The sequence below is a fragment of the Homarus americanus genome, unplaced genomic scaffold (genome assembly GCF_018991925.1).
Source record: "Homarus americanus isolate GMGI-L3 unplaced genomic scaffold, GMGI_Hamer_2.0 scaffold54840, whole genome shotgun sequence".
NCBI classification, from domain to species: domain Eukaryota; kingdom Metazoa; phylum Arthropoda; class Malacostraca; order Decapoda; family Nephropidae; genus Homarus; species Homarus americanus.
In genome coordinates, this window is record NW_024745963.1 from 340,998 (window position 1) to 365,937 (window position 24,940).

The 24,940-nt window shown below is 39.3% G+C and overlaps 1 protein-coding gene and 1 long non-coding RNA gene across 2 annotated transcripts; both read right to left on the reverse strand.

Moving 5' to 3' along the window:
* Positions 1 to 806: 806 nt before the first annotated feature.
* LOC121878837 (60S acidic ribosomal protein P0-like) lies at positions 807 to 9,946 on the reverse strand. Its single transcript, XM_042385251.1, has 6 exons — positions 9,852 to 9,946; positions 5,839 to 6,111; positions 3,772 to 4,006; positions 3,240 to 3,425; positions 2,629 to 2,787; positions 807 to 987 (listed from the first exon to the last, which is right to left on the reverse strand). Exons 2-6 carry the CDS (start codon positions 6,066 to 6,068, stop codon positions 850 to 852), a joined length of 948 nt encoding a protein of 315 aa, XP_042241185.1. The 5' UTR covers positions 6,069 to 6,111; positions 9,852 to 9,946; the 3' UTR covers positions 807 to 849.
* Positions 9,947 to 19,216: 9,270 nt separating this feature from the next.
* Positions 19,217 to 22,133, reverse strand: LOC121878838. The gene is made up of 3 exons (XR_006091236.1): positions 21,684 to 22,133; positions 21,426 to 21,533; positions 19,217 to 19,329 (listed from the first exon to the last, which is right to left on the reverse strand). It is a non-coding gene; the product is annotated as an uncharacterized LOC121878838 (long non-coding RNA).
* Positions 22,134 to 24,940: the final 2,807 nt, after the last annotated feature.

Here is a 24,940-nt window from a genome sequence, read left to right on the forward strand (position 1 = left end):
CCAATTACTATACAAGGTTTCAGAGCCCTGGTATAAACTAACAATCAATGGTCAGCTAATATCCTACCCCTGCAGTTTACCTCACTACTTTCTGGAACAGTTCTTGGTGGTCTTGTCCTATACTGTAGTCAAATTTTGCGCATTGCCAGCGTTAATAATATTCAGTGGTTCAGCATTGTATGTACGTGTCTTGGGAGCCTGTCTCCCAGTGAAAATTATTGATATCAATGTCAACAGAACATGTCCCGTTATTCTAAATTAGCTTTATCTTTGTGATTCAATCGCTAAAAATGTATATCACAGAACACCACTATGTACTTTATTTTGTTGTTTAAAATTGTTGTAAATTTAATTGCACACTCACCAATGGAGGCAAACACCAACTAATTTTAGCTGTAAGAACAGTGGTGAACATAAACACCTAAGTCTCGTATTCCTTGTGTTCAGTTTTGCCCATACAGGGGTGGAATAGGGAAAGCTTAAATACATTTATAAAATGCACGAGTTCTCATTAATCACATCCTTCATCCAAAGAAGAGTACTTGCAACTAGTAATGGTGATGAAATAGCTTAGTTTTGATAACTGCTAAACAACCACATGGATTATACTTTTTCATTGGTTCTTGTAAGCAAATAGATTTTAAACTTATGTCTAGTACAAATATTCTCTCCAAAAGAAACAATAAATTAATAACTCAATACAAAGTACAATTATTTGAAGTCATAGGCTAGAACAAGATAAAAGGGCCACACCCTTGAAATTTCACTATTTACTTTAAAAAATTTTTAGGGAAAGAAGAGACGTGTTTATTTCTTGAATTTATTCTTGACCAACTCCATCAATGGCGTCTAGTCAAAGAGACCCATACCGTAGTCCTCATCAGACTCTTCTTCCTCCTCCTCCACCTTAGGCGCTTCTTTGGGGGCCTCTGCAACAGGAGCAGCAGGAGCAGCCGCAGCAGCAGCAGCAGCAAACTTGCTTGGGTCCTGGGGACAAAGCAAAATTCAGAATTTCTTGTCCAAACCATTTAACTATTTTCTTGTTGCTTCTTTAACCCTTAAAGCCTGGGTGATGTTCCTCTACATTCACCATAGCAACCCAGGGTGATGTTCCCCCACACCCATAATTTTAGTGGTATAGTTTCAAAGTCCAGGCGGGACGAAGTACTGTACTGTACTTGGCAGCTCAACTCTCACGTAATGTTTGTCTCATGTCTAATGGTCCAGCTACCATGATGGATGCATAGTTTTTGACATCTTGTGACCCACCATGATCCTCCACATCCTCAACACTAGCGCTATTCTTCAAAAGTTGCTTGATTTGAGTGGCACTAATATAGTATCGGGTGATTAAGACAGTGATGGAGAGGAAACAGACATGTATTTACCATTTCAAAATACACCATAGCCTATAAGGAACAAGAAAAGCCTTGTCCCCAAAACTTTTCATATACAGTCGACCCTCGTTAATTCGGACCCCTTTAATCCGGATTTCGGATAAATCGGACGAAATCTGAACTGTCCATATCAAATTTCTGGTTCTGGGATTGTCCCATTTGCAATTGGGGTTGCAATTTCAAATTCTGTGTCACTACTAAGAAATAACAAAGTCCCTGGTGCACTCTAAGATTAAGAGAAAACGGACGACTCAGGCGTCCTGAAGTGAGAGAAAACGGACTCCTATGACGGGGCACTCAAATAAAGAGACATGGCTACATGTTTTGTGGACTAGCCACTGTACAGTATCCTTTTCATCACTTTGTAATAAACCTCATTATGCCTATGTGTTTCTGATAATTATCATAACATTATATATTTAGCGGTTGTACAAACACAAGGCCTCACACATGCCATTCAGACTGACAGACTTGACAAGTTTTACCAACCATAAAGACAGTTGAAGCTTTAAACATCACTCACAATGGATCTTGAATATTCCAACTGTAATCAGACATACCTAAGTTGCCTCAACAATTGCAACCCCAGTTGCAATATCAAATTCTGTGTCACTACTAAGATATAACAGTCTCTGGTGCACTCTAAGATTAAGAGAAAACGGACGACTCAGGAGTGCTGAAGTGAGAGAAAATGGACTCCTATGACGGGGCACTCAAATAAACATACACATAGCTGTATAATGCAATATTAACCCCTAAATCGGTTAATTCGGACAATCGGCTAAAACGGACACCCTTCCCCCCTATTAGTCCGTTTTAACGAGGGTCGACTGTAATATACTTATACAGTACTTAGTCTCACCATCCAATCCCAGGAAAGATGTGCACCGGCCAGAGAAAACTAGACTTGCCAAGAATTCTTTCATTACCAGTACTGTAAGATCCTCTTCTGGTACAAAAAGTAAGTCCAATGTAAAATAACCTCATTCACCTTTAGTGTTTTACTGACGGCCTAATGACTGAAATGCCTGGCTAGAAGTAAGCTAACACTTCTCCCAATAAACTAAGATTTATGCCATATACTATGTGGATAACTGAGTATCATGTTAAACTGCAGCTTGATATAGATCCAAAATCACTCAATCTGGATACATAATACAAAATAATTATATTAGCCAATACATAAAAACATTAACCTTAATTATTAACAACAATGCAAGATCCAACTTACTGCTAAGTACTGCTTAAGCGTATCTGCTTCTTTGAAGGTGATGTCAGTAACTGCAGCAATTGCCAGCAGCCTCCTGAATGCATTCACAACAGAGTGAGGCACAGACACAATTGTGGGGAAGCCGATGGAAAGTGATAGAGCAGCCACCCTGCCCAGAGCCTGAAAGTGATATATTAATATTAATTACTGTACTTTTGTTCCCACCTTTTATGTCACTGAACACAAACCCTGTACAGTACATTCTATTAAAGTCTTAAATGTAAAGTAATTTAAAACAAAGGTACAATCCCCCCAAAAAAGTACTGTACTACTTTTTCTGTCTTTACAATTTGGAGCACTGGATGAAATACTTTTGATAAATTCCCTAGCAATTTACACAGCATGCAAAGTTCACAATAGGCTCCAGTCAAGTGAACCTTAAGCTGTCTTCCATAAATCCATGTAGATCTTCAGGCTTTACAAGGAAAGAGCCAAGTTCAAGACTAAGCTCTAATATTAAAGACAAATAGTATTTAGGTGGTAACTGCCCTAAAAGGGTTAGTATCTTTACAGACTTATTTTATGCAGAAATATTATTGGTTATTTTTTTTTTTTTTAGATTTACAACTTACCTCCTGGAATGTCTGGGTAAGATCTTCGTCAGTGATGTCAAGCACCTTTGGTGAAAAGACAGTGCCTTCATCATACACTTGCTCCACCACCAGACCGTAGGTGAAGGGAGACACGTTCAGCATGTTAAGAAGTGTGGCCTCGCTGGCACCCACCTTGTCTCCTTCCCTCATCAGCTGAATATCATTCTGTTAAATTGAATATCTAATGGTAATCATTTTAAGAAAGTTGTAAGTAAACAAACAGAGCATGTAAAAGATAAACATTCCAATAATGTAAGTACAGTACATATAAGTGAAGATTTCTTTTCGTATGATGAGTCATACCTTCACAATATATTTGCTGATTGCGGAACTTATAATTCTGTGGGCTAGAATGCCAATGAAACATTCAAGACACTTCAAAGGCAATTGTTAAGTAGACATGAGTATGAATCAGGGGAATATCTTTCCAATCTACTAGTATTTTGCATAGGGTACTATCCATTGAATTTAATGTTTAATAAAATGTGAAAACCTTCATTCATCAACTTACGACAATTTCAATGGTACCCCTGGAAATCTTGGTGGGGATCTGCAGAGCCTGGAAGAAACTAGTCTTCTCAGGACCAAGTCCAGTGTTCTGGGCTGGGAGCGTCACTTGGCAAGGAGCAAGGGCTCCAGCACGAGCAGGGGCCTTCTTCTTGTTGGCCAACAGCTTGTCACGCACCTCAACAAGGTCTTCATTAGTGAACACAAATCCCACATTGTTCACAATATGAGGAAGCAGCCTGCCAGAGAGAAAGATTGTGAAAAGTGGTTTCAGATGTTTTTATATTATATAGGATTAACTAAGTACAGTAAAAACAATGACCGGCAAGAATTTTTTTCAAATTTTAAAATAATTTCCCCTACGTCTGTGTCGTTACGCTGGTGGTCCGGTACTTAGGATTTTTAGTGTACCGGTATAGATTTTTACAGTAGCCTCCATACAACGATGCAACATTCTCATCTTCACAACTCTCTCATAACATTTGCCACATTAACTCATCCCCGTAATTTGATCTTCAATAAACTTAAACACCATCTAATTATTAATAAAAATTAGATTATCCCCAACAAGTGAATTATTTTACTAGTAATAACACAACAATATCAAAACAGTTTCACCAGAACAGTTTATACTTAAAGGTAAGTTGTAGATCCAACTACACTCCTGGTGCATGGCGGAAACCTCATTACATTCAGAATATCTACTCAAGAGCTGCAGGAACTGCTCTATATGTTTAGTGGAATAACTGATACCAGCTTTTAGAGTTGTGCTGTAATTAACACAAATCCCACACACCCTTAAGTCCACCTGGCTCAAATGTGCTGAAACTTTCCGGAAGTGTTTCTTGGATGGTTCTTCCCAAATTGAGAAATTTAGCATTTATCTTCCCAGATGGACTTTTAGCTTGTAGTGGGGTACACCGTACACCCCGAAAAAGCAACCAGCAGCTTGGTGGTCGACATCTATTAATTTGCCATCACCAAGTCTACCTGAACATTTACACTAAAGCATTAAAATATAAGTACTGCAGACACAAACTTTAACACAAACACACTCAGAAAAATTTAAACACAAACTGTATTCCTGTGCACATACAAATTCTGTACTGTACAGAGTCCTCATTTATTATAACAAATATGTTCCTGGAAAATGTTAGTTTAAATGAAATAAGCAGATAAACATTACAAACAAGAAATAATGAATGGTTATGAAGAGTAATTTTTACTAGACTACTGTATATCTTTAGTAATACTGTGCTGTACATTGTTAGGTCTTCTGGAGTTTTAATTCCAGGAAAAACTATTCCCCAAACAAAAGATAAAAAGTAACGTGTTCATCAAACTTTTAAATTAGAGTATGTTGACCACACCAATTAACCACCTCACTACAGGGATGCCACTTTTAAAATTCAATTAGGCTAACACACTACTGGTACGTAGCGTGCCGGAGATGACAACCGCCACCACAAAGAGTATCAACTCCTGACTTGGGCCCAATAGTGTACATGAGACTATGCCTGAGCTTAGCTTTGTGGACAACCCAACTCATACCCTCCCTCACTACATCCTTACATGCCTAAAGACCTCCACCTACAGGATTCCAACTATCACAAACGCCTTGGCCCTCCCTGACCAAATATCCCTCCCCTAAGAGACATTATTAGAGACCTGCCATGCTTTACAATAAACATGAATTGTATCAGGATCCTCCCTCCACTCGCTCATCCTTCTGTCACTATATGGATCTTGCCAACACCCACCATGGCCTTTCAGGCACTCCCATCCTTAATTGCACGAGTTGTGTTACCTCTCGAGGTTTTTGTGTATAAATGTACAGTATTTGTTCATGTTTAGTGGAGTGTAGATGCAACAAGTAAAGTACAATACAATAGATGTTCCTAAACAACTAAGAAGTTTCTATTTCATACCTGGAACAACCAGACTGATCTCTTCCCCAGTCAGCCTTGATTACCTAATGTCTATTGTAGATTATTCCGCTACATTCCAAATAAGCTTCAATAATTATATCTGGAAGGGACTCATCAATGCAGTATCTACAATGACAACTTACTTCTCTAGGGCAGGGATGTTTTCCAGATGACCACGGATGGCCTTGCGCATCATAGTGTTCTTGCCCATGAGCACGACGGCACAGCCACGCAGAGCCATGCGGATCTCCTGCATTTGCTTGGACCCCACATTGTCAGCACCAACGATGAAACAACGGTTGTAGTCATCAAAGAGCTTGGTAATCTTGGTGAAGTAATTAGCCTTCCATGTTGATTTGTCCACCCTAACCATCTTGAATTCGTGGATTAAGGCACCGGCGATACGGACTTAGGGACTGAAAGACGAAATGTAAGGATAAGTCCAAATTGAACCAAAAAATCTTTAAAATGATAAGTACTGGCAATGCCTATTCAAAGTAAGACAGTCAAACCTTATCAGTTTAAATCAAGGCTAGTGTATGTTTAAAAGCAAAAATTTTCTTTTATAATTTATCCATATCTATAATATACCATAATGTTAGGGCAGTAGTAATATTTTATCTTTTGTGCTTATGGGGCCCTTATTTTATTCCTCACTAAAAGCCCATAAAATGTGGAATATGTTTTTCATTCTTTTATTTTTTACCGCCATGAACAACACTATATGATGATCAACCATTAGACTACCTATCCATTCTTTACATTTAGACACTTCCAAAAACTTACCAGCTACGGCTACATTTTAAGACTTACATGTGATAAAATGAAACAACCTAACTTCATAATGTAGGTTAAGTTTGTTCATTTTATGTTCAATTACAGTACAGTAATCATTTTGTAACAAAACCGAACTTAACCTAAAACTCGCTGGATGACCGAAATAAGAACATAAGAAAATAAGGAGTCTGCAATAGGCCGGTTGGCCTGTGCATGACAGCTCCTGTCAAGAGTTACTATCACTCTCTATCATCCATGAATCTATCTAGCCTCTTTTTAAAACTTTCCAGCGTTCCAGAAATTACGACAAAGTTGCTAAGCTTGTTCCACTCGTCTATCAGCCTATTTGTGAACCAGTTCCTTCCTATCTCCCTCCTAAACCTAAATTTATCCAACTTAAATCCGTTGCTACGAGTCCTATCCTGCTCGGATATTATAAGAACTTTATCTATATCGCCTATATTGATTCCTTTCACCCACTTAAATATTTCTATCATATCTCACCCGCACTCTTTGTCGTTCTAGGGAATGCAAGTTTAGTTTCTTTAACCTATCTTGATATGGAAGGTTTCCAAGTCCCGGAATCATTTTCATCATTCTTAGCCGCGCCGACTCCAGTGAATTGATATCCATTCTATAATAAGGGCACCAGAACTGAACCGCATGATTGAGGTGCAGCCTGACTAATGTAAGATATAGTTGCAATAAGACCTCTGCACTCTTATTACTTACACTTCTAGATATAAAACCTAATACTGTTTGCCTTATTTCGAACATTAACGCACTGTTTTCTAGGCCGTACCCTAAGTCTCTTTCACAGGTCGACCTTTCTAGGTTGATGTTGTTAAGGCTGTATACGTTGACAGTATTTGTTCTACCATTATTAAGTACGCTGCACTTGCTGGTGTTGAATTTCATTTGCCATTTGTCTGACCACTCCTGCAGTTTACTTAAATCCTCCTGTAGTGCATTTGCATCCTGCCCTGAATTAATCTGCCGCCCTATTTTGGTGTCATCCGCAAACTTGCTTATGTCACTGGTGCCTCAAATAATATACTGTATGTACAGCAGTGGCTATTTTACTGTGACCGACTAAGTTCCTAATAACTATTTTGCTGTCTGTGCTTTCATTGGCTAAGTACTTTCTGTTTAATATGACAGGTGATACCCCCCGGCTAGGGAGTTGGGTAGGTTTTTTTGGTTGGTTAGGTTCTATTAGATTCTAGTAAATATGGCCTCTTTTATTATAAGTTTCCATGCACAAAAATGTGGTTAGGTATGTTTACAGCTACACAATGATCGACTCGCAGCGAAATAAATGCCAAATGCCGCGGGTCACAATCACACATAGTTCTTGCGTTGTTTGCCGGTAATGAACGATTAGCGAATCAGAATGCATTCACGATAAAATAAGAATGGAGGAAACTGCAGCGGGACTGTTGGCCCATACTGGACAGTCCCGTTTACACCCAATCCCTATTGCCCATATAAGCATCCAACCTATGCTTGAAGCTATCCAGCGTATTCGAGTTAATGATGATATTTGGTAACTTGTTCCATTCATCCACTACTCTGTTTCCAAACCAGTGTTTAACTATTTTGCGCCTAAATCTAAATTTGTCTAATTTAAAACCATTGTTACGAGTTCGCTCCTGGTTGGATAGTTTGAGTACCTTTGCAATGTCCCCTCTGTTTAGCCCTGACTTCCATTTATACACCTCTATCAGGTCGCCCCTCACTCTACGTCTCTTGAGAGGGTGCAAATTAAGATGTTTTAACCTACCAGTCAAGACAAAATATACACTGGTTCACAATAGGATGGTGGACGAGTGGAACAAGCTTAGCAACTTTGTCGTAATTTCTGGAACGCTGGAAAGTTTTAAAAGGAAGCTAGATATTCATGGACGATAAAGTGGTAGTAACTCTCGACAGGAGCTGCCATGCACAGGCCAACCGGCCTATTGCAGACTCCTTATTTTCTTATGTTCTTATATGTAAAACTTATTCCTTCTCATTTTGGAAGACTTTTCACCAGGTAAAGAAGAATGTATCTTCTACAGTACAGAATTATTTCATCAAGTTGTTGGTGAAGGGACCAACTGCTGTAAAGTATTGCCCATTTTTTAATTGATTTTCTGAAAAGTCATTAGATAACGACTATAGGTTGGTCCATGATGTCAGTTGAGGCTTGCAGTGCACAACTCTACAGTACAGGTACTGTACTTTGAAAACCTTACCTAACTTTTAAATCCCAAAGCTAGAACAAACAGCTGCCATACCTTTATCCAATGTCAAATTAAAATAAAACAACCAGACTAAGTTATTAACTCCACACATATCAAACTATATGGAATAATAATGGTGGCCCCTCGTATAACGAGGAGGGCCGGCCCAAGGGCCACCTAGGCTAACCATTACCCCAGAACACGATCCACAAATTAACATCCAGGTTCCCAATTACTGCTGGGTAGAGAGGCAAAGGGCATAGAGAAACTGGCCCATAGTTTCACCCTGCCCGGGGATCGAATCCGGAACCACTTATTTGCGAGGCGAGCATGCTGACCATTACACCACAAGTCGCCTGTCAAATTATATAATAAATATATATATATTATATATATATGCTGATAACCAGCATATACCTAGATCACGCACACCTACAGTGATTTACTTGCATATATATATATATATATATATATATATATATATATATATATATATATATATATATATATATATATATAGGTAAAGCTGCATTATCGAGCAATATGCCCAAGTAGTTGAGTATTGTTTTTTCCAATGGTTTAGACAAATTTAAGAAACTTTTTTCTGTTTTTGTCACAAATGACCTATAACTACCTAACCTAACCAGGGGGCTGGTTCCCCAGGTAATATTGAAGTAATTTTGCAAGGGAAACGTCACAGAAGTGTCATAAAATTGTCTAAACCATCGGATAAATACATTGCTCAACTCGCAGTCCACACTGAAGTTATACCATCTACATTATTAAAATCATAAACATTGTACTTTATACAGGAAATACCGGTACAAAAAATATAAGGCATATTGCATTATTTACTCCAAACATATCAAACTATACATTATACTCACGTTTACCTTCAAAACCATACACCATAAGCATCGTAATTAAAACCAACTACTAAAATAAATCTATCACAATGAAGGGGCAGACAGCCGTCACACGTGTCACCACAAGTCTCCCTCATTTCTCACCACCAAGTAATCTCCACCACCACAACACAACCCTCGCCTCACACCAACACTCCTTATGTCCAGTAAATTACACATCTGAGTGTAATAATATAAAAGGCTAAAAAATTACAAAAATGTGTTTAAAGACTAGCAGAGTGAACTTACTCTTACATCAACACCAAACGAAGAGAGTATGAGAAGCTCTGAAGGCAAAACTCTTTCCTTCCTTTACTATGGAGCGACGACAAAGACAAAACTACGATACAGTATATAGAAACCTCCATTGGATGTAATTAATTAATATTAAAGACCAGTGACTTAAAAAATAATTCAGATTGGTGTTTTTATTCAAATTGCCAGTCATGACTTAAGTGGCATAAGGTTATATTTTTTTTTAAGGGATGGCGTCATAATATTAAAAACACCAAAAAAATAACAGATCTAATTACCTTTCCTTTAATACCGATACTTATCAGTTGAACTAAATCTGCCACAGTGACACCTCTCTATAACAAAGGCGGCAGGTCTGATATAAGTAATTAAAATACAGTAAATAAAGCATATAATTTTGAAGTGACCCGTCAACCTCTGATAGTCCACACATAATTTTCTATACTGTACATGTTGAACTGCATGTTCTCATAGTCTATATACATGCCAAAGCAATTGTAAACCTGTGTGATGATTTTACTGAATATATATTAATATTATTATCATCAGGTGAAATTTAGGGCTAATCTGTAGGTGATCCGAAGCTTGCTGTACAGTGAAGTAAATTTCAAAAGAAGAAATAAAATCTTTACAGTATACGGAAAAAAGAACAAAAACGATAGCTTTAAACGAGTAGGCAGAGTGAAAATAGAAAACTAAGGAGGTGACACAGCTCAAGGTTGAAGAAGCACCAAGTCCAGAAAAGTGTGAGGTGCAATTTTTTTCGGAGTCAGAATTGTGAACTCTTGGAACAAATGTTAGGGTGCCACAGTGTTGTGACGGCACCAAGTGCGAGTTGTTTCAAGACCAACACTGGAGCAGGTTTGGATACATTCAGGAGTCAGTTCATGCCCAGTACAGTACTTGCCAAAAAGTGCGTAACAGAGACGTTGTAGTGGATTTCTCCCCTACAAACGCTGTTTGTCGCTGAGTAGCCTACCCCACGAATTCCACAGTGTGTGCCTCGTGGTCTAGGTCAACCAGCGCCGCCATACATCACGGAGCTGGGGTCAACTACTAAGCCACGCCTACCCCCCGCTATTTAAGACCTGACCTCGTGGTGACCTGTCTCTTTCTACCCACACCAACCAGCCAGCAACACCTCCTCCTCCTCCGCCTGCCTGGCGGTCCTCGCTCCCGCCGGAGAGCATGGCGACCCACAAGCTGGTCCTCCTCTGAGCACCCTCACCAACCAGCTCTCTTTCACTGATACCCCACAACGTGACCGCCCTGTGGGGTACGAGATGTTGGTTCACACTCAGGATGGGATGGAGAAAAGAAACTCACAATGTGCTCTCTGTTTACATGTTGTATTGGATGTACAATGCAGCTTGGTGCTGGGAAGGCAGCATGGTTACAAGCGTTGAGTGGAGAGAACTGGTTGGTGAGGATGCTCAGAGGAGGACCAGCTTGTGGGTCGCCGGCGGGAGCGAGGGTCGCCAGGCAGGAGTGGAGGAGGAGGTTGTAGTGGATTCCTCCCCTACAAGCACCGAACCTTCTCGAATTCCCCAGCCTACGCCTCCAGCGCCGCCCACGGAGCGGGGGTCAACTATCTACCCACGCCTACCCCCGCCTTATAAGGACTGACACCGCTGTGACCACTCTCTTTTCTACCCAGTGCCACCAGCAAGCAACACCTCCGCGCCAGCCGTGTGGCTGCCGCTCCCGCCAGCGACCTTGGCGTCCCTCAAGCCGCGTGCCCTCACTCTGGGCACCCTCAGCACCCAGCTCTCTCTACTCAACGCTTATTACCATGCTACCTACCCAGCACCAAGCTGCATTGTACATCCAATACAATGTATACAGTGAGCACATTGTGAGTTTCCTTTCCCCATCCCATCCTGAGTGTGAACCAATATCGCATACCCCTACAAGGTGTTGCTTGAAGACTGGCTGGAGGTAGGAAGAGGTAGGTCACCACGAGGTCAGGTTTTATATAGCGGGGGTAGGCGTGGCTTAATAGTTGACCTCAGTCGTGTAAGGTGGCGCTGGTTGACCTAGACACGAAGTGCGGCTGGATTCGTGGGTCGGCTGTCAGCGACAAACAGCGTTTGTAGGGGAGGAATCCACTACAGGCCCAAGCGGCTAACGAGCCGATCAGTGGTGTAGAGGATATAAGTAAAAATTAAAAGTACGCAAGGATCTACGGCTCTGCGAGGGTCCATAACGTGCTGGCATCTGGCGGATTTTATCTCAACTATAAGTTTTTTCCCAGTTAATTTTACTAAACGTTGATCTCTTATGTAAATTTACTACGATTTTAAATATTTTTTTTTGACTACCGGAGATAATTTTAAATATAATTAAAATACAATTGATGACCTAATCCCCCCAAAATATATATATATTTTTTAATTCCAAGTTCGTAAAGTTAAAAGAAGTTTACTCTTCCATATTGTAATACAAATATAGTAATTTGCACTTTTTTATATCATGTTTGCTTATCTGAAAACTGATGTTTGATAAGGCAACCCCGAGACCTGGTGATGACGTCATGTGTCAAATGACGTCAGATCTCGAACTCGTTACCGTCCCTATGATTCAAACAATAGAACCATACTGTATGTAGAGCTTCTTACACCAGATTTTTATTATACTGTTTTATATTATATATATTTGTTATAGCTATTTGTGAGAGATACGCGCGTTACCGCTGTACCACCAACACCATAACACCCATAAAACGACTTGCAATAATACTTTTATTTAAGAGATATTAGTTATTAATTCCTCTGCATTCCAAACTCACATCTTCCAAATCCAGTAAAATGTTTGTACAGTTTTTTATATGAAGACAGTCATAATCAATATAAATGCCATAAGTTTTTAGACAAATTTAAGTCATAATCAATATAAATACCATAAATTATTTAAAAAAATATGATTCTTTACTTAGATCACCGGTTTCATTAGCACCAGGGATTCGGGGGATCAGTATCACTTGTCAATTCCAGGTTCATGTGAATTCTTTTTATATATATATTTTTTTATCATTTAGATTTAGAGCTTGAAATTAAGCAGCTGTCTGAACCCGGGATTGTCTGGGTTTGAATTTAGAGAGATATTAAGTAAAATCGTCATATAAGTTTACATTAATGTACGCATGCACAGTATATACATTTACAAAATATTAGCGGAATTGCCATATTTATATAGAGAAAAAATGCAACCTAACTTAGCCTATCCTGAGTTCCTGACCTAACCAAACCCCCCATGTAACGTTAGGGGTGTTCAATTAATTATGGGTGTTTGCATGGTCTATAGAAAATCTTGTGTGTGTGTGTAATTATTATTATTATTATTATTGGAACACACGCATTATTTTCTGCAGTGTTTGCCTAGTTTGTTTTATTTTGTAAATAATTCCGAATTTTGACAAACTTATTACGGGTATGTTTTCATCTTACGTAAATTAATCCTTTTGCCTCTGTCTACCTGTATTCTCAACACGAGGCTGAGGAAACAACTACGCTTTAACATCTACCACTGACGAAGTACTGTTTCTAGGTCTCCTGTCTAAGAAACAAGTGCCTCACACAATCCGACTTCAGTTCCCACCAATACCTAAACATTCCTCAGTCTTCACTCCTTGTCCATGATTAATGAATTCTCAGTATGGCTATAAAATAAACTTTAATATAGCGTATGACAACCTTTACTTATTGTTTCTCACATCTCATGATCGCTCACATAGTTAATGTAGTAAGTACGTACATTTATCAATAATTCTCAGATATTTAATTTTATGCTATATAATCTTCGGTTGCTAGTATATTTTGGGGAGTTAATTCAGTTTTTTTTTCATTAAACACTAATCATGATCTACCAAACTCCAACACGAGTTTCTATAAATCGTATTTTCATTAAAGTCGTGAGACGTCATATATTTAGTTTTTAATTCAGCTATTGTATATGGACAATGCAATAGACATATACAGTATACAATACCCAAAGACAGTGCATTTACTGTACACACAGACAATGCAGGTATACTGTGCATATAGACAGAACAAGTGTACAAACAATGAACATAGTAAAGGTATGCAAATACAGTAATGGTAAACAGAAATTCGATTCGACCAATAACCAAACAAAGCTACCATAAGCTTTTTTCCAGCTAATATCTTCGTTCTTATTTAATTTACCTATTTTACCTAATTTAGAGGTGGCCATGACTCGAGGAAGAGGACAGTGGAGTGTGTAGGATCCCTTCATTGTTCTTGGGAGTCAGGTCAAGGGCTCCTTTGAAGCCGAGTACTGTTCTCGCTTCCACAACTTGAGATGGAACAGGCTGTCCTCTCAAGCTGTGGAAGACGGAACAGTACTAGGGTTCAAAATAGCCCTTGAGATCACTGAGTATACATTCAACCATGATGGCATTGTGTAAATACATTACTGCAGTATGTACTGTACCACTGTAGTGTAGTGTTATTATATGAGTGAAGGATGTAATGGAATAATTGTACTGTAACAGTTCTTTGTACATACCTAAATCTGTACACGTATCGACTTTTAATGTAATTATTGTACTTGTTCTTTGCACTTAAATCTGTACTTTTACTGATACTTATGAATATTATATTATGATTTACACTCTAAATAATACTGGTCTCAGAATTTGCAATTTTCGGGGAGATCGCGTAAACGCTTGATGTATTACAAGAGCAATATTGTTCTCATTTGTTGAATTGCGAGGTCTCCTACAAGTGAGGACAATATGAAGTAATACAAGTTTTCACGCGATCTACACGAAAGTCTGTAAATAGGGTGTATACATTTTTTTAGACACTGTTACTGATATAGTGTTAAATATTCCGGGGTCAAATAAATAAGTTGTATTTCTTAAACATACCACTTTGATTTTATTTACTGATCAAAGAGAGAGAGAGAGAGAGAGAGAGAGAGAGTCTTATCGGCTTAGCCTAATGGATGAATTTCCCATTGACTTCCTGCAGCATTGAGAACTGCCACTTATCGCCGTCCTGTTTAACGAGAGCCACGTACAGTACTCAACACCACAAAATATAGTATTCATTTTACTACATCTCAAGACAATGTTTATTACAGATTAGGGATCACCTGAAGATTAGGCACCCCAGCTTATTTCAACTAAGATTATCAACCTAACAGAATTGCATAACCTAATCTAACATAATCTAATCTAAACTACTCTAATGTACCATGACATAACCTAACCCAACACCCCAGGTACTGTTAGAGTGTTTAATCATCAGGTGAACTAAGTTTGGGTATCTAATCTTCAGATGATCCCCCATTAGCTATTTTTAAGTTATTTTCACCACAAATTCTTTACCTATAAAAGAATATAACAAAAGAACCTTCAATACGCCATTCTTCCTTAAAGCCAAAAAGATTATTCTCTCACAAATGTTTTTCCCGCCTCCAGTTATCTGACGCTACAACATTTCTATAATAGTTTCCCTTTAACATTAAGGTAAATCTTTTTATATAAACTGTTCCTTATTTTTAGTTATCTTCAATGTGTGTTTACTTTACATAAATATTACATAGAAATTAATATTCCTTTTAATATCAAATAATGCATATTGATCTATGAGATTTTTCATATAAAAAAAATAATACGTTACCGTTAGCACATTCTTGATTTTTAGTTGTCTGTGTTTATTTACCATTCGTAGAGCGCCAGGAGGTGAGGGGGCGAACGATCGTCTGGCGTAGGTTATAAGGTAGGTCCAAACCATACGATAGGGATTGCTGGTGCTAGCAGTGTTTTTATCACACGAGTATCTCCTTTAATTTTCAAGACGAGCGCCTTCTTACCATCTTAAGACCCCGACCTTCCAGGTATCTCCGGTGGCTGGTGGCGGACCATCCTTCCTGCTTCATTCTCTCTGGCTTATAAGGCCCGTAAAACCATATTATGCTTAAGAGCGCACTTGTGATAGTTGAGTGGGTGCTCCTTAAAGTCTAAACTTGACCAACACTGGAACTTGTTCAGGTACATTCAAGAGCCTGTACGTGCAATCGCTTGCACTTATACCTGGTACAGTGACTGGCGCGTTTTGTGAGATGTGGCAACTCTATGGAATGCTTATATACAGTATCCTTAAGACTGGCTATTATTGTGAGGTTCCTTAGGGCTATTCCGGGAGTTTAAGTGAGATGTAAACAAACACATATGCCACATCTCACAAATTGTATCAGGCACTGTACATGGTATAAGTGCAGGCGATTGTACGTGCCCAGTACTGCTAGCATTGTGTAACAGAGGACCCGCACATGCCCGCACCATTAGTAAGTGTGAGGAGGGTGTTATCCAGTGTGATATATACCAAATATTACAGGCTGTCTCCGGGTACTCAGGTTTCCTCCTGTATTAACACTGGGCAATGAAGTTAATAACATAGTAACAAAGAACAGACCAATTGCCCGAACGGCTAGTGAGCTGATAAGTGGTGAAATTATTTAAAGAAGAATAAGATAGTTCGCTTCTAATTAGACTTTAAGAAGCTGTACTGCACATTTGGAAGCATGTTTTTTTTTATCTCCGAGATATGACAAAAACTGCAACTGACCGAGAGCATCTACACGGCAGCTACTGTACCAGGTTACAAGTGACTCAGAAAGGCTAGAACATTCACAGTTGCACAGTTTATACGACACAAGAACGAGAGAGGAAAAAATTAGATCTACAAATGTGTGAGGTTTTCCACAAGTGAGCGCAATGTTGCTATTGTAATACCCGATGTCCAAGAAAAATCTGTAAAACAGTGCGTATCATTTTTCTCTGAGCCACCCTGCAGGTTCTTATCAGTCGACTGTGTATAAGCGTCAGGTATTAGCTAATGAGAGGTCAGAGTCTCGAGCAACCAGCATTGATAACTCTCAGAACTTGATTCTTTGAAGTAAGGATTATGACCCCAAGGAATGTGGTGCTCCGGGCGGCAACTAAACAAGGCACAAACGTAAAAAATATAAATAAACGCTAAAAACGCCAGAAGGAAGTTTGAATAATATAATGGTACAGTATTATAAACACATATCAGCCAATGTTATGATAGTATTATAAGTGAGATATTGTTAAGCCCAAACTATACCAACACTGGCACATTGTCAGGTATTTTTAGGAGAATATACATGTTTGCTTCTTAGTTCCCGCCAACAGCACCCAACCTTCAGCCCCACAGACTAAATAAACAAATCATGAGGTTGATAAACAAATACATCTTAAGCTGGTTCAAATATTTCTAGTGTTAATTCTTGTCTTTAAAACCTTAATTTTTATTTAACCAAAGAACATTCATTCCCTCTTGAAAATTTACGACGCCTTAAGTAGTTCTTCGTTCGACTAAGCTACTTTCCCGTTTCTATGTAGAGCAACGTCTCTCTATTTACCAAAAGGATCTCTGAAGACGCCTCAAACACCATCTTTCTATACAACTAAGAGATATCTACCCCCTGTTGCTATTTTATCTAACCCAAATATCTAGAAGACGTCTTACCTGCCCTATTCAAAAAAGAAAATGCTATTCACCTAAAAATCTCCCCTTTTACTCTTGGTCTATAGAACATCTTAAGACACGATTAATATAATTCTGTTAAATTCCGTATACTGTATATATTTTTCTATTCCCGTGGCCATTAACACCATAACCATCCCCTTTAGTAATGTCCTTCCTACATCTGGCAATACCATGAAAAGTTAACTTATGAATTTAACATTTATCATTTTCTGTCATCCTCAAACAAAAGATTTTGTTTTTAATTTAACAAAGCGAAAGTTTACCCCAATATATCTTACCTTTCGTCTTAAATGGTTGTTTGGGTGGTGTCCCTATAAGCCAGTACAGTACAGTTTATTTTTCAATTTTCTTCCTGTAACCGAAACTTTTTCTTTTAACGTTATTGAATTTGTCTCCATCTAAAACAGCCCACCGTTCTCTATAATGGTGTTGGTGCTTCTGGCCTGTGTTGGTGCCCCTGGCTTTTGTTGGTGTCCCTGGCTTTTGTTGGTATCCCTGGCTTGTGTTGGCGCCCCTGGCTTGTGTTGGTGCCTCTGGCTTGTATTGGTACCCCTGGCTTGTGTTGGTACCTCTGGCTTATGTTGGTGCCCTGGCTTATGTTGGTGCCCCTGGCTTGTGTTGGTGCCCTGGCTTGTCTTCCACCGTCCTCGGGATTGGCGTTGGTACCCCTGGCTTGTGTTGGTGCCCTGGCTTGTCTTCCACCGTCCTCGGGATTGGCGTTGGTACCCCTGGCTTGTGTTGGTGCCCCTGGCTCGTCTCCCTGCAGCAGACTTACTTCAGGACCCACACGGCACCTTTCCAAAGTTCATCCCCGTCAACAAAATAACTTCTTTTTTTTCCATTTTAGTGAGAAAAATGTCCATCTACCATCCCCTTTAAAACGGGGCGAATAGAGAGTGTTGTGGCAGCGCTCTTCTTCAGCGTGGTCCAGCAAGAGCCTCAGCGTCAGCGTCTCCGTCAGATAAAGGTACAGGTGATGGTGTGTAGAGCCTCGTGCTGCCAACCTCTGGGACTACTTTGTCACACCCACACCCACCTCACTCACCTCGGGAAGGTCAGAGGTTCTGGTGGTGAGGGAAGTGGTGGTGGTGAGGGTAGTGGTGGTGGTGGTGAGGGGGATGAGGGTAGTGATGGTGGTGAGGGTAGTGGTGGTGGTGGTGGGGATGAGGGTAGTGATGGTGGTGTAGTGGTGGTGGTGAGGGTGTGGCGGTGGTGGTGGTGGTGGTGGGGATGGCGGTGAAGGTGGCGGTGGTGGTGGTGGTGAGGATGGCGGTGAAGGTGGCGGTGGTGGTGGTAGTGGTGGTTTAATCAATTAAAATGAATACCACTACTGTTAATGTACATTTTTATGCTTACATTGTCTATATACATCTTGAATCAATGTAAACTTGTATGACGAATCTATCCATCTATCTATCCATCTATCTAACTATCTATCTATCCATCTATCTATCTATCCATCTATCTATCTACTGTGAGGAAGTTTCCGACCCAGTCAACACAACTGTCTGGTACATAAAGGCTTTGATTAACACTATAGCTGGAAAACAGGGAAACGTTACAGAACTACAGCGAAAAAGTTAGATTTCAAAGAGGAACATAACACGAGTGACCATGTTGTTAAATATCTCTACAGCTGTAATAGATGATATTTTACCACTCATTTAATTGACGAGATACTTTTTAAAACGTTCACCTTTGTTTAGCCTTTAGTATATTACACACTTACTGACACAACTAAATCAACTAAATGATACAAATAACTTTAACAATTTAACATTAACATTTTAATATATATATATGGTAATTTATATCAGCTAATTGGGTATATGACCTTTAGAAAATCAAGTGATATACTCAACTCACAGTTACTGCACCGGCCGTTAGTATTGAACCACATTCAGCTGGGGTAGCGTCATCGTCTGTACCTGCGGAACATAAACAATGCAAATAAAATATGAATCCTAAACAACAAGCTACACCAAAGAAGCCTGGGAATGTGTTAGTCAGGCATAACACATCAACACAGGTAAGGACAGGGAACCACCCGCTCTACAGGGTATTGTTAAGAGATTATAATTGAGAACTTAATGAGCAGACGTCATAAGGTAAACAGATCGATGGTTGAATATCATTACTAAATGGGCTCCAGGTTGTGAGAGACGGCCAGATAAATACTTATCTGAGAAATTATATCACCTCAAGAATCACCACCCCAGTTTAATCCACATGAAAATTAACCACCCTAACACTGTTTCAGGGATTAGGTTAGGTTAGGTTAGGTTAAATTAAGTTAGGTTACGATAGGTTAGGTTAAGATAGGTTACGATAGCTTAAGTTAGGTTACGATAGGTTAGGTTACGATAGGTTAGGTTAAGTTAGGTTACGATAGGTTAGGTTAAGTTAGGTCACGATAGGTTATGATAGATTAAGTTAGGTTAGGTTACGATAGGTTAAGTTAGGTTAAATATAAACAAAAAAAGAAGAATTTTTCGTCTTAGCTAACAGTGCTCAGTGGAGGTAAAAGGTTAAGGAACAGTATAGCCACTATAAGACACAGTGTGGTATAGGTTACTACTGAGTTCTGTAGACGTTGCCACCCTGTAACTGTGTGAGTGTCAGTGTGTGTGTGTGTGTGCGTGCGTGTGTGTGTGTGTGCAGGGAGAGTTGATATTTGTTCAAGCCCTTATATAACGACGGAGCTTTTCAATACACACACACACACACACACACACACATACATACACACACACACAAACACACACACACACACACATACATACGCACACACCACTGCACTAGTTGTCAAGTGTTCTAACTGGATTATACACAAAATTAAACAAGCAGATAACCTAACCTAACCCACCCTGACCTAAGCTAACTTGACTTGACCTAACCTGACCTAACCTTATCAAACCTAATTTGCCCTGACTTCGACTAGCTTGACCTGACCTGACCTAACCTTATCAAACCTAACCTAACCCACCCTGACCTAGGCTAACTTGACCTACCCTAACCATATCAAACCTAACCTAACCGCCCTGACCTAGGTTAACTTGACCTGACCTGACCAAACCTAACCATATCAATCCTAACCTAACCGCCCTGACCTAGGCTAACTTGACCTGACCTAACCTAACCTGCTCTGAGACACCTGTGTGACCACGTATCAGAGTGAGGCAAGGTCAGTACTTTACCTTTAACTGGTATTTTGACTATGAGTTGTGGTGAGAGTGAGAGAGAGAGAGAGAGAGAGAGAGAGAGAGAGAGAGAGAGAGAGAGAGAGAGAGAGAGAGAGAGAGAGAGACTTTCTGCCACCCCACCTTGCTTTATTCATCCACGTATACAGTACTTTCTTTCTTACTTGATTGTAATTGCTTTCACTTCTCTCACTTTCTCACCTTTCACCACAAAGTTCCTCATCCATCGACTTTCTCTTCACTACTAATTATTCTCTTCTCTTTTACCGAACTTCTATCTATCTGTGTACCTGTCTGTGTGTATGTATGTATGTATGTATCTCTCTATATCTATCTATCTACGTACCTCATTTACCTCATGACCTCCCAGTAGAGTTGGCCAGGCCGAGGTAAGGAGGGCACTGGCCTCTGTAGGATCCCGCCATTGTTCTTTGGTAATTTTGTCTTGGTTATAACATCTTACTGTTCTCGATCTATCTGTCTTTTTCCTTTCTTTACATTATACTGACTCCAGAGAGAGAGAGAGAGAGAGAGAGAGAGAGAGAGAGAGAGAGAGAGAGAGAGAAATACTCAGTAAAATCATCATACGTGTTTTCATTGATTCTGTGTGTATAGACAATTGACGTTACAATATTCACTTCATTTTAACAACTAGGGTTTTTCATCACGTAAAGAGGCTAGCCATTACACTATAGTCCATCAGCAATTAAAAATGATGGAAGATAGAACTCACTGGATAATGAATGCATACAAACAATGTATATAGACAGGGCAGGTATACATAGACATCTTACAGTACAAGTATACAAACGATGTACACTCACCCCAGAAAGTATCGGCAAGGAGAGGTCCGATGAATTTCAAAATGAACACTGCGACTCCTGTTGTCTCGGTAGGGTTGACAAAATCCTTCGTCCGTTGTGTCATATTGTCTAGCCAAAAATTGTATAGGTACTTTTTGTACGAGTGTAAATATACAGTACATAAACAGTACAAGTATAAAATAGTTTCAAAATTACAATGAATAAAAATATATTATATGCACGCCTTCTCCAATTCCAAATACAAATAGAACATCATACTTTATTAATAACCAGGTGTATTGAGTCTCTTGGATAAGATGTTGACTTTGCGCTCTCCCTCGTCCCTTTCCCGCCATGATGACGTCACTACTCGCCCCGGGGCTCCTCTAAAAATAGTCTCGGTGATTGCTCCAGTGAGGTGTTTGTTGCCGAGGTAGTTATTTCTCAGAACACGAGTAGGGTGATTTATCTGCCTCACTGAAGAACTAAGTGGAGGAGGAATTATGGAGGAAGAAGTATGTAGGAAACAAGAACGGTGGAAGAAGTATGAGGGAACTAAAAGAGTGGAGGAGGAATTATGGAGGAAACAAGAATGGAGGACGTATGGAGGAACTAAGAGTGGAGGAGGAACTAAGTATGGAAGAACCGACAAAGGGAAGAGGAATAGAACTAACCAAGAAGTGCAAGAACCCAATCAGAACCTTCCTGAAGAAGAGATGAAAGAAAGCGTCAGTGGTGGCGATTATTTCAACAACAATAATAATAATACTAAAACAGAAAAAAAAATAACAATAGAACACTTATCTGTGGTATTCCCCCAAAAAGAGAAATGGCCTTGGTCAGAAGATAGTACACGCAAAAAAGGGGTAGTAGTATAGTTGGACTTATGTACTGTATAACTATCATGTTGCGTGCTTAAAGAGGTCTCGGTTTTCGGAGATAAAATTCGGAAAACTGAGAAAAACAACCTAACCTAACTTAACCATTACTGTTATCGTGTCAAGCCCCTGTTAACATATATGATAATAAAGTAATGTTATTGTTTATTAGTTTATTACACCCATAGACCTCACAGTGTTAAAGAGATAGATTGAATGACGCGTGTTTTCCATGATAACATTAAGTGATTGGACGATTCGCTAACCAACCACACACACACACACACACAGACTGACTGGAAAATATATCTGTGGTCGTATGTTGTATTTGCATCTAATTAGTATGAAATAAAGTAAATATTATGGGCTCGTTTACAGAATAATTATAGGTAAACATTACAGTCATTCGTAAGGGTAAATTCAATTATGACTTACCAGCACATCAGGCTACTCAACTGTTCAAGCGTCACCCAGGCAACTACATACAAGATAATAATTATGTTCTTTTATACACATTTCACTTGCTATATTTAAACAAATACTACATTAAGATCATGGAACCTATTATATTATCTAATCGTTATATGAAGTTTGATTGAGGTTTGTAAATGATAAGATTTCATTTTATTTTTGCAATTTTTACAAAAAGTCGTAGTGATCCATAAATTTTCCCGCTATGGTTGTCACTATGACAACCATCGCTATAATGAGGGTGTTTTTTGTTTTTTCTTTCTCCTGAGCACTGTAATATAATTACGCTTAATATCTTTACATTTTCACGATCATATAATTAATAAACTTACGTCAGTCACAGTATTCGGCCACCAGCAAGAGACGCTTTATCTCCCAGTAGAATTGTCATAAATAAAAAAAATTATCAAATATTAAGCATACTAATTACTTACATAAGAACGTTCATTATTAAATGTCTAAGGTGTTACGACGCCAGCACTTTTTTTTTTACGGGGATTAGCCCACCTGGGCACAGGTCACTGACCCACATCGGCGCCTGGGGGGCGAAAATGTAATAATAATAATAATAATAATAATAATAATAATAATAATAATAATAATAATAATAATAATAATAATAATAATAATAAATTTTATAATAAAGAATAATAAAATAATAATAATAATAATAACCGTAATAATAATAATAATAATAATAATAATAATAATAATAATAATAATAATAATAATATTAATAATAATAATAATAAAGAACCATAAATACAAAAATGAAAACAGATCAAAAGTGAGAAACAATATATGCATGGATGAAGAGCTGGTCAGTAGGCGACGAGATATTGATTGATAGGCGACACACATACCACCTCCCGACTACTGCTATGGCTACCTTCACTGACGAGATAGATAGATAATATATATTTAGATAGATAGATATATGATATACAAAAAATGCACACGCATTAGACATAAATGGTGGTAGCCAGACATAGATGGTGGTAGACTGACATAGGTGATAGCCAGACATAACTGGTGGTAGCCAGACATAGATAGTGGTAGCCTCACATAGGTGATAGCCAGACATAAATGGTGGTAGCCAGACATAGATGGTGGTAGCCTCACATAGGTGATAGCCAGACATAACTGGTGGTAGCCAGACATAGATGGTGGTAGCCTCACAGGTGATAGCCAGACATAACTGGTGGTAGCCAGACATAGATGGTGGTAGCCTCACATATGTGATAGCCAGACATAAAAGTTTTGTGATAGCTGCATAGAGGTGGTAGCCTCACATAGGTGATAGCCAGACATAAATGGTGATAGCCAGACATAGATAGTGGTAGCCTCACATAGGTGATAGCCAGACATAACTGGTGGTAGCCAGACATAGATGGTGGTAGCCTCACATAGGTGACAGCCAGACATAACTGGTGGTAGCCAGACATAGATAGTGGTAGCCTCACATAGGTGATAGCCAGACATAAATGGTGATAGCCAGACATAAATGGTGGTAGCCTCACATAGGTGATAGCCAGACATAACTGGTGGTAGCCAGACATAGATAGTGGTAGCCTGACATAGGTGATAGCCAGACATAAATGGTGATAGCCAGACATAGATAGGTGGAAACTCACATAGGTGATAGCCAGACAGCAAATGGTGATAGCCAGACATAGATAGTAGCCTCACATAGGTGATAGCCAGACATAATCTTGGTGGCAGCCAGACATAGATAGTGGTAGCTCTACATAGGTGAGAGCCAGACATAAATGGTGATAGCCAGACATAGATAGTAGCCTCACAGGTGATAGCCAGACATAACTGGTGGTAGCCAGACAGATAGTGTGGTAGCCGGGACATATGTGATAGCCAGACATAAAATGGTGATAGCCAGACATAGATGGTAGTAGCCTCACATAGGTGATAGCCAGACATAACTGTGTAGCTAGACATAGATGGTGGTAGCCTCACATAGGTGATAGCCAGACACATAACTGGTGGTAGCCAGACATAGATAGTGGTAGCCACATATGTGATAGCCAGACATAAATGGTGATAGCCAGACATAGATAGTGGGGTAGCCCCACATATGTGATAGCCAGACATAAATGGTGATAGCCAGACATAGATGGTGTAGAAAGCCTCACACAGGTGATAGCCAGACATAACTGGTGTAGCCAGACATAG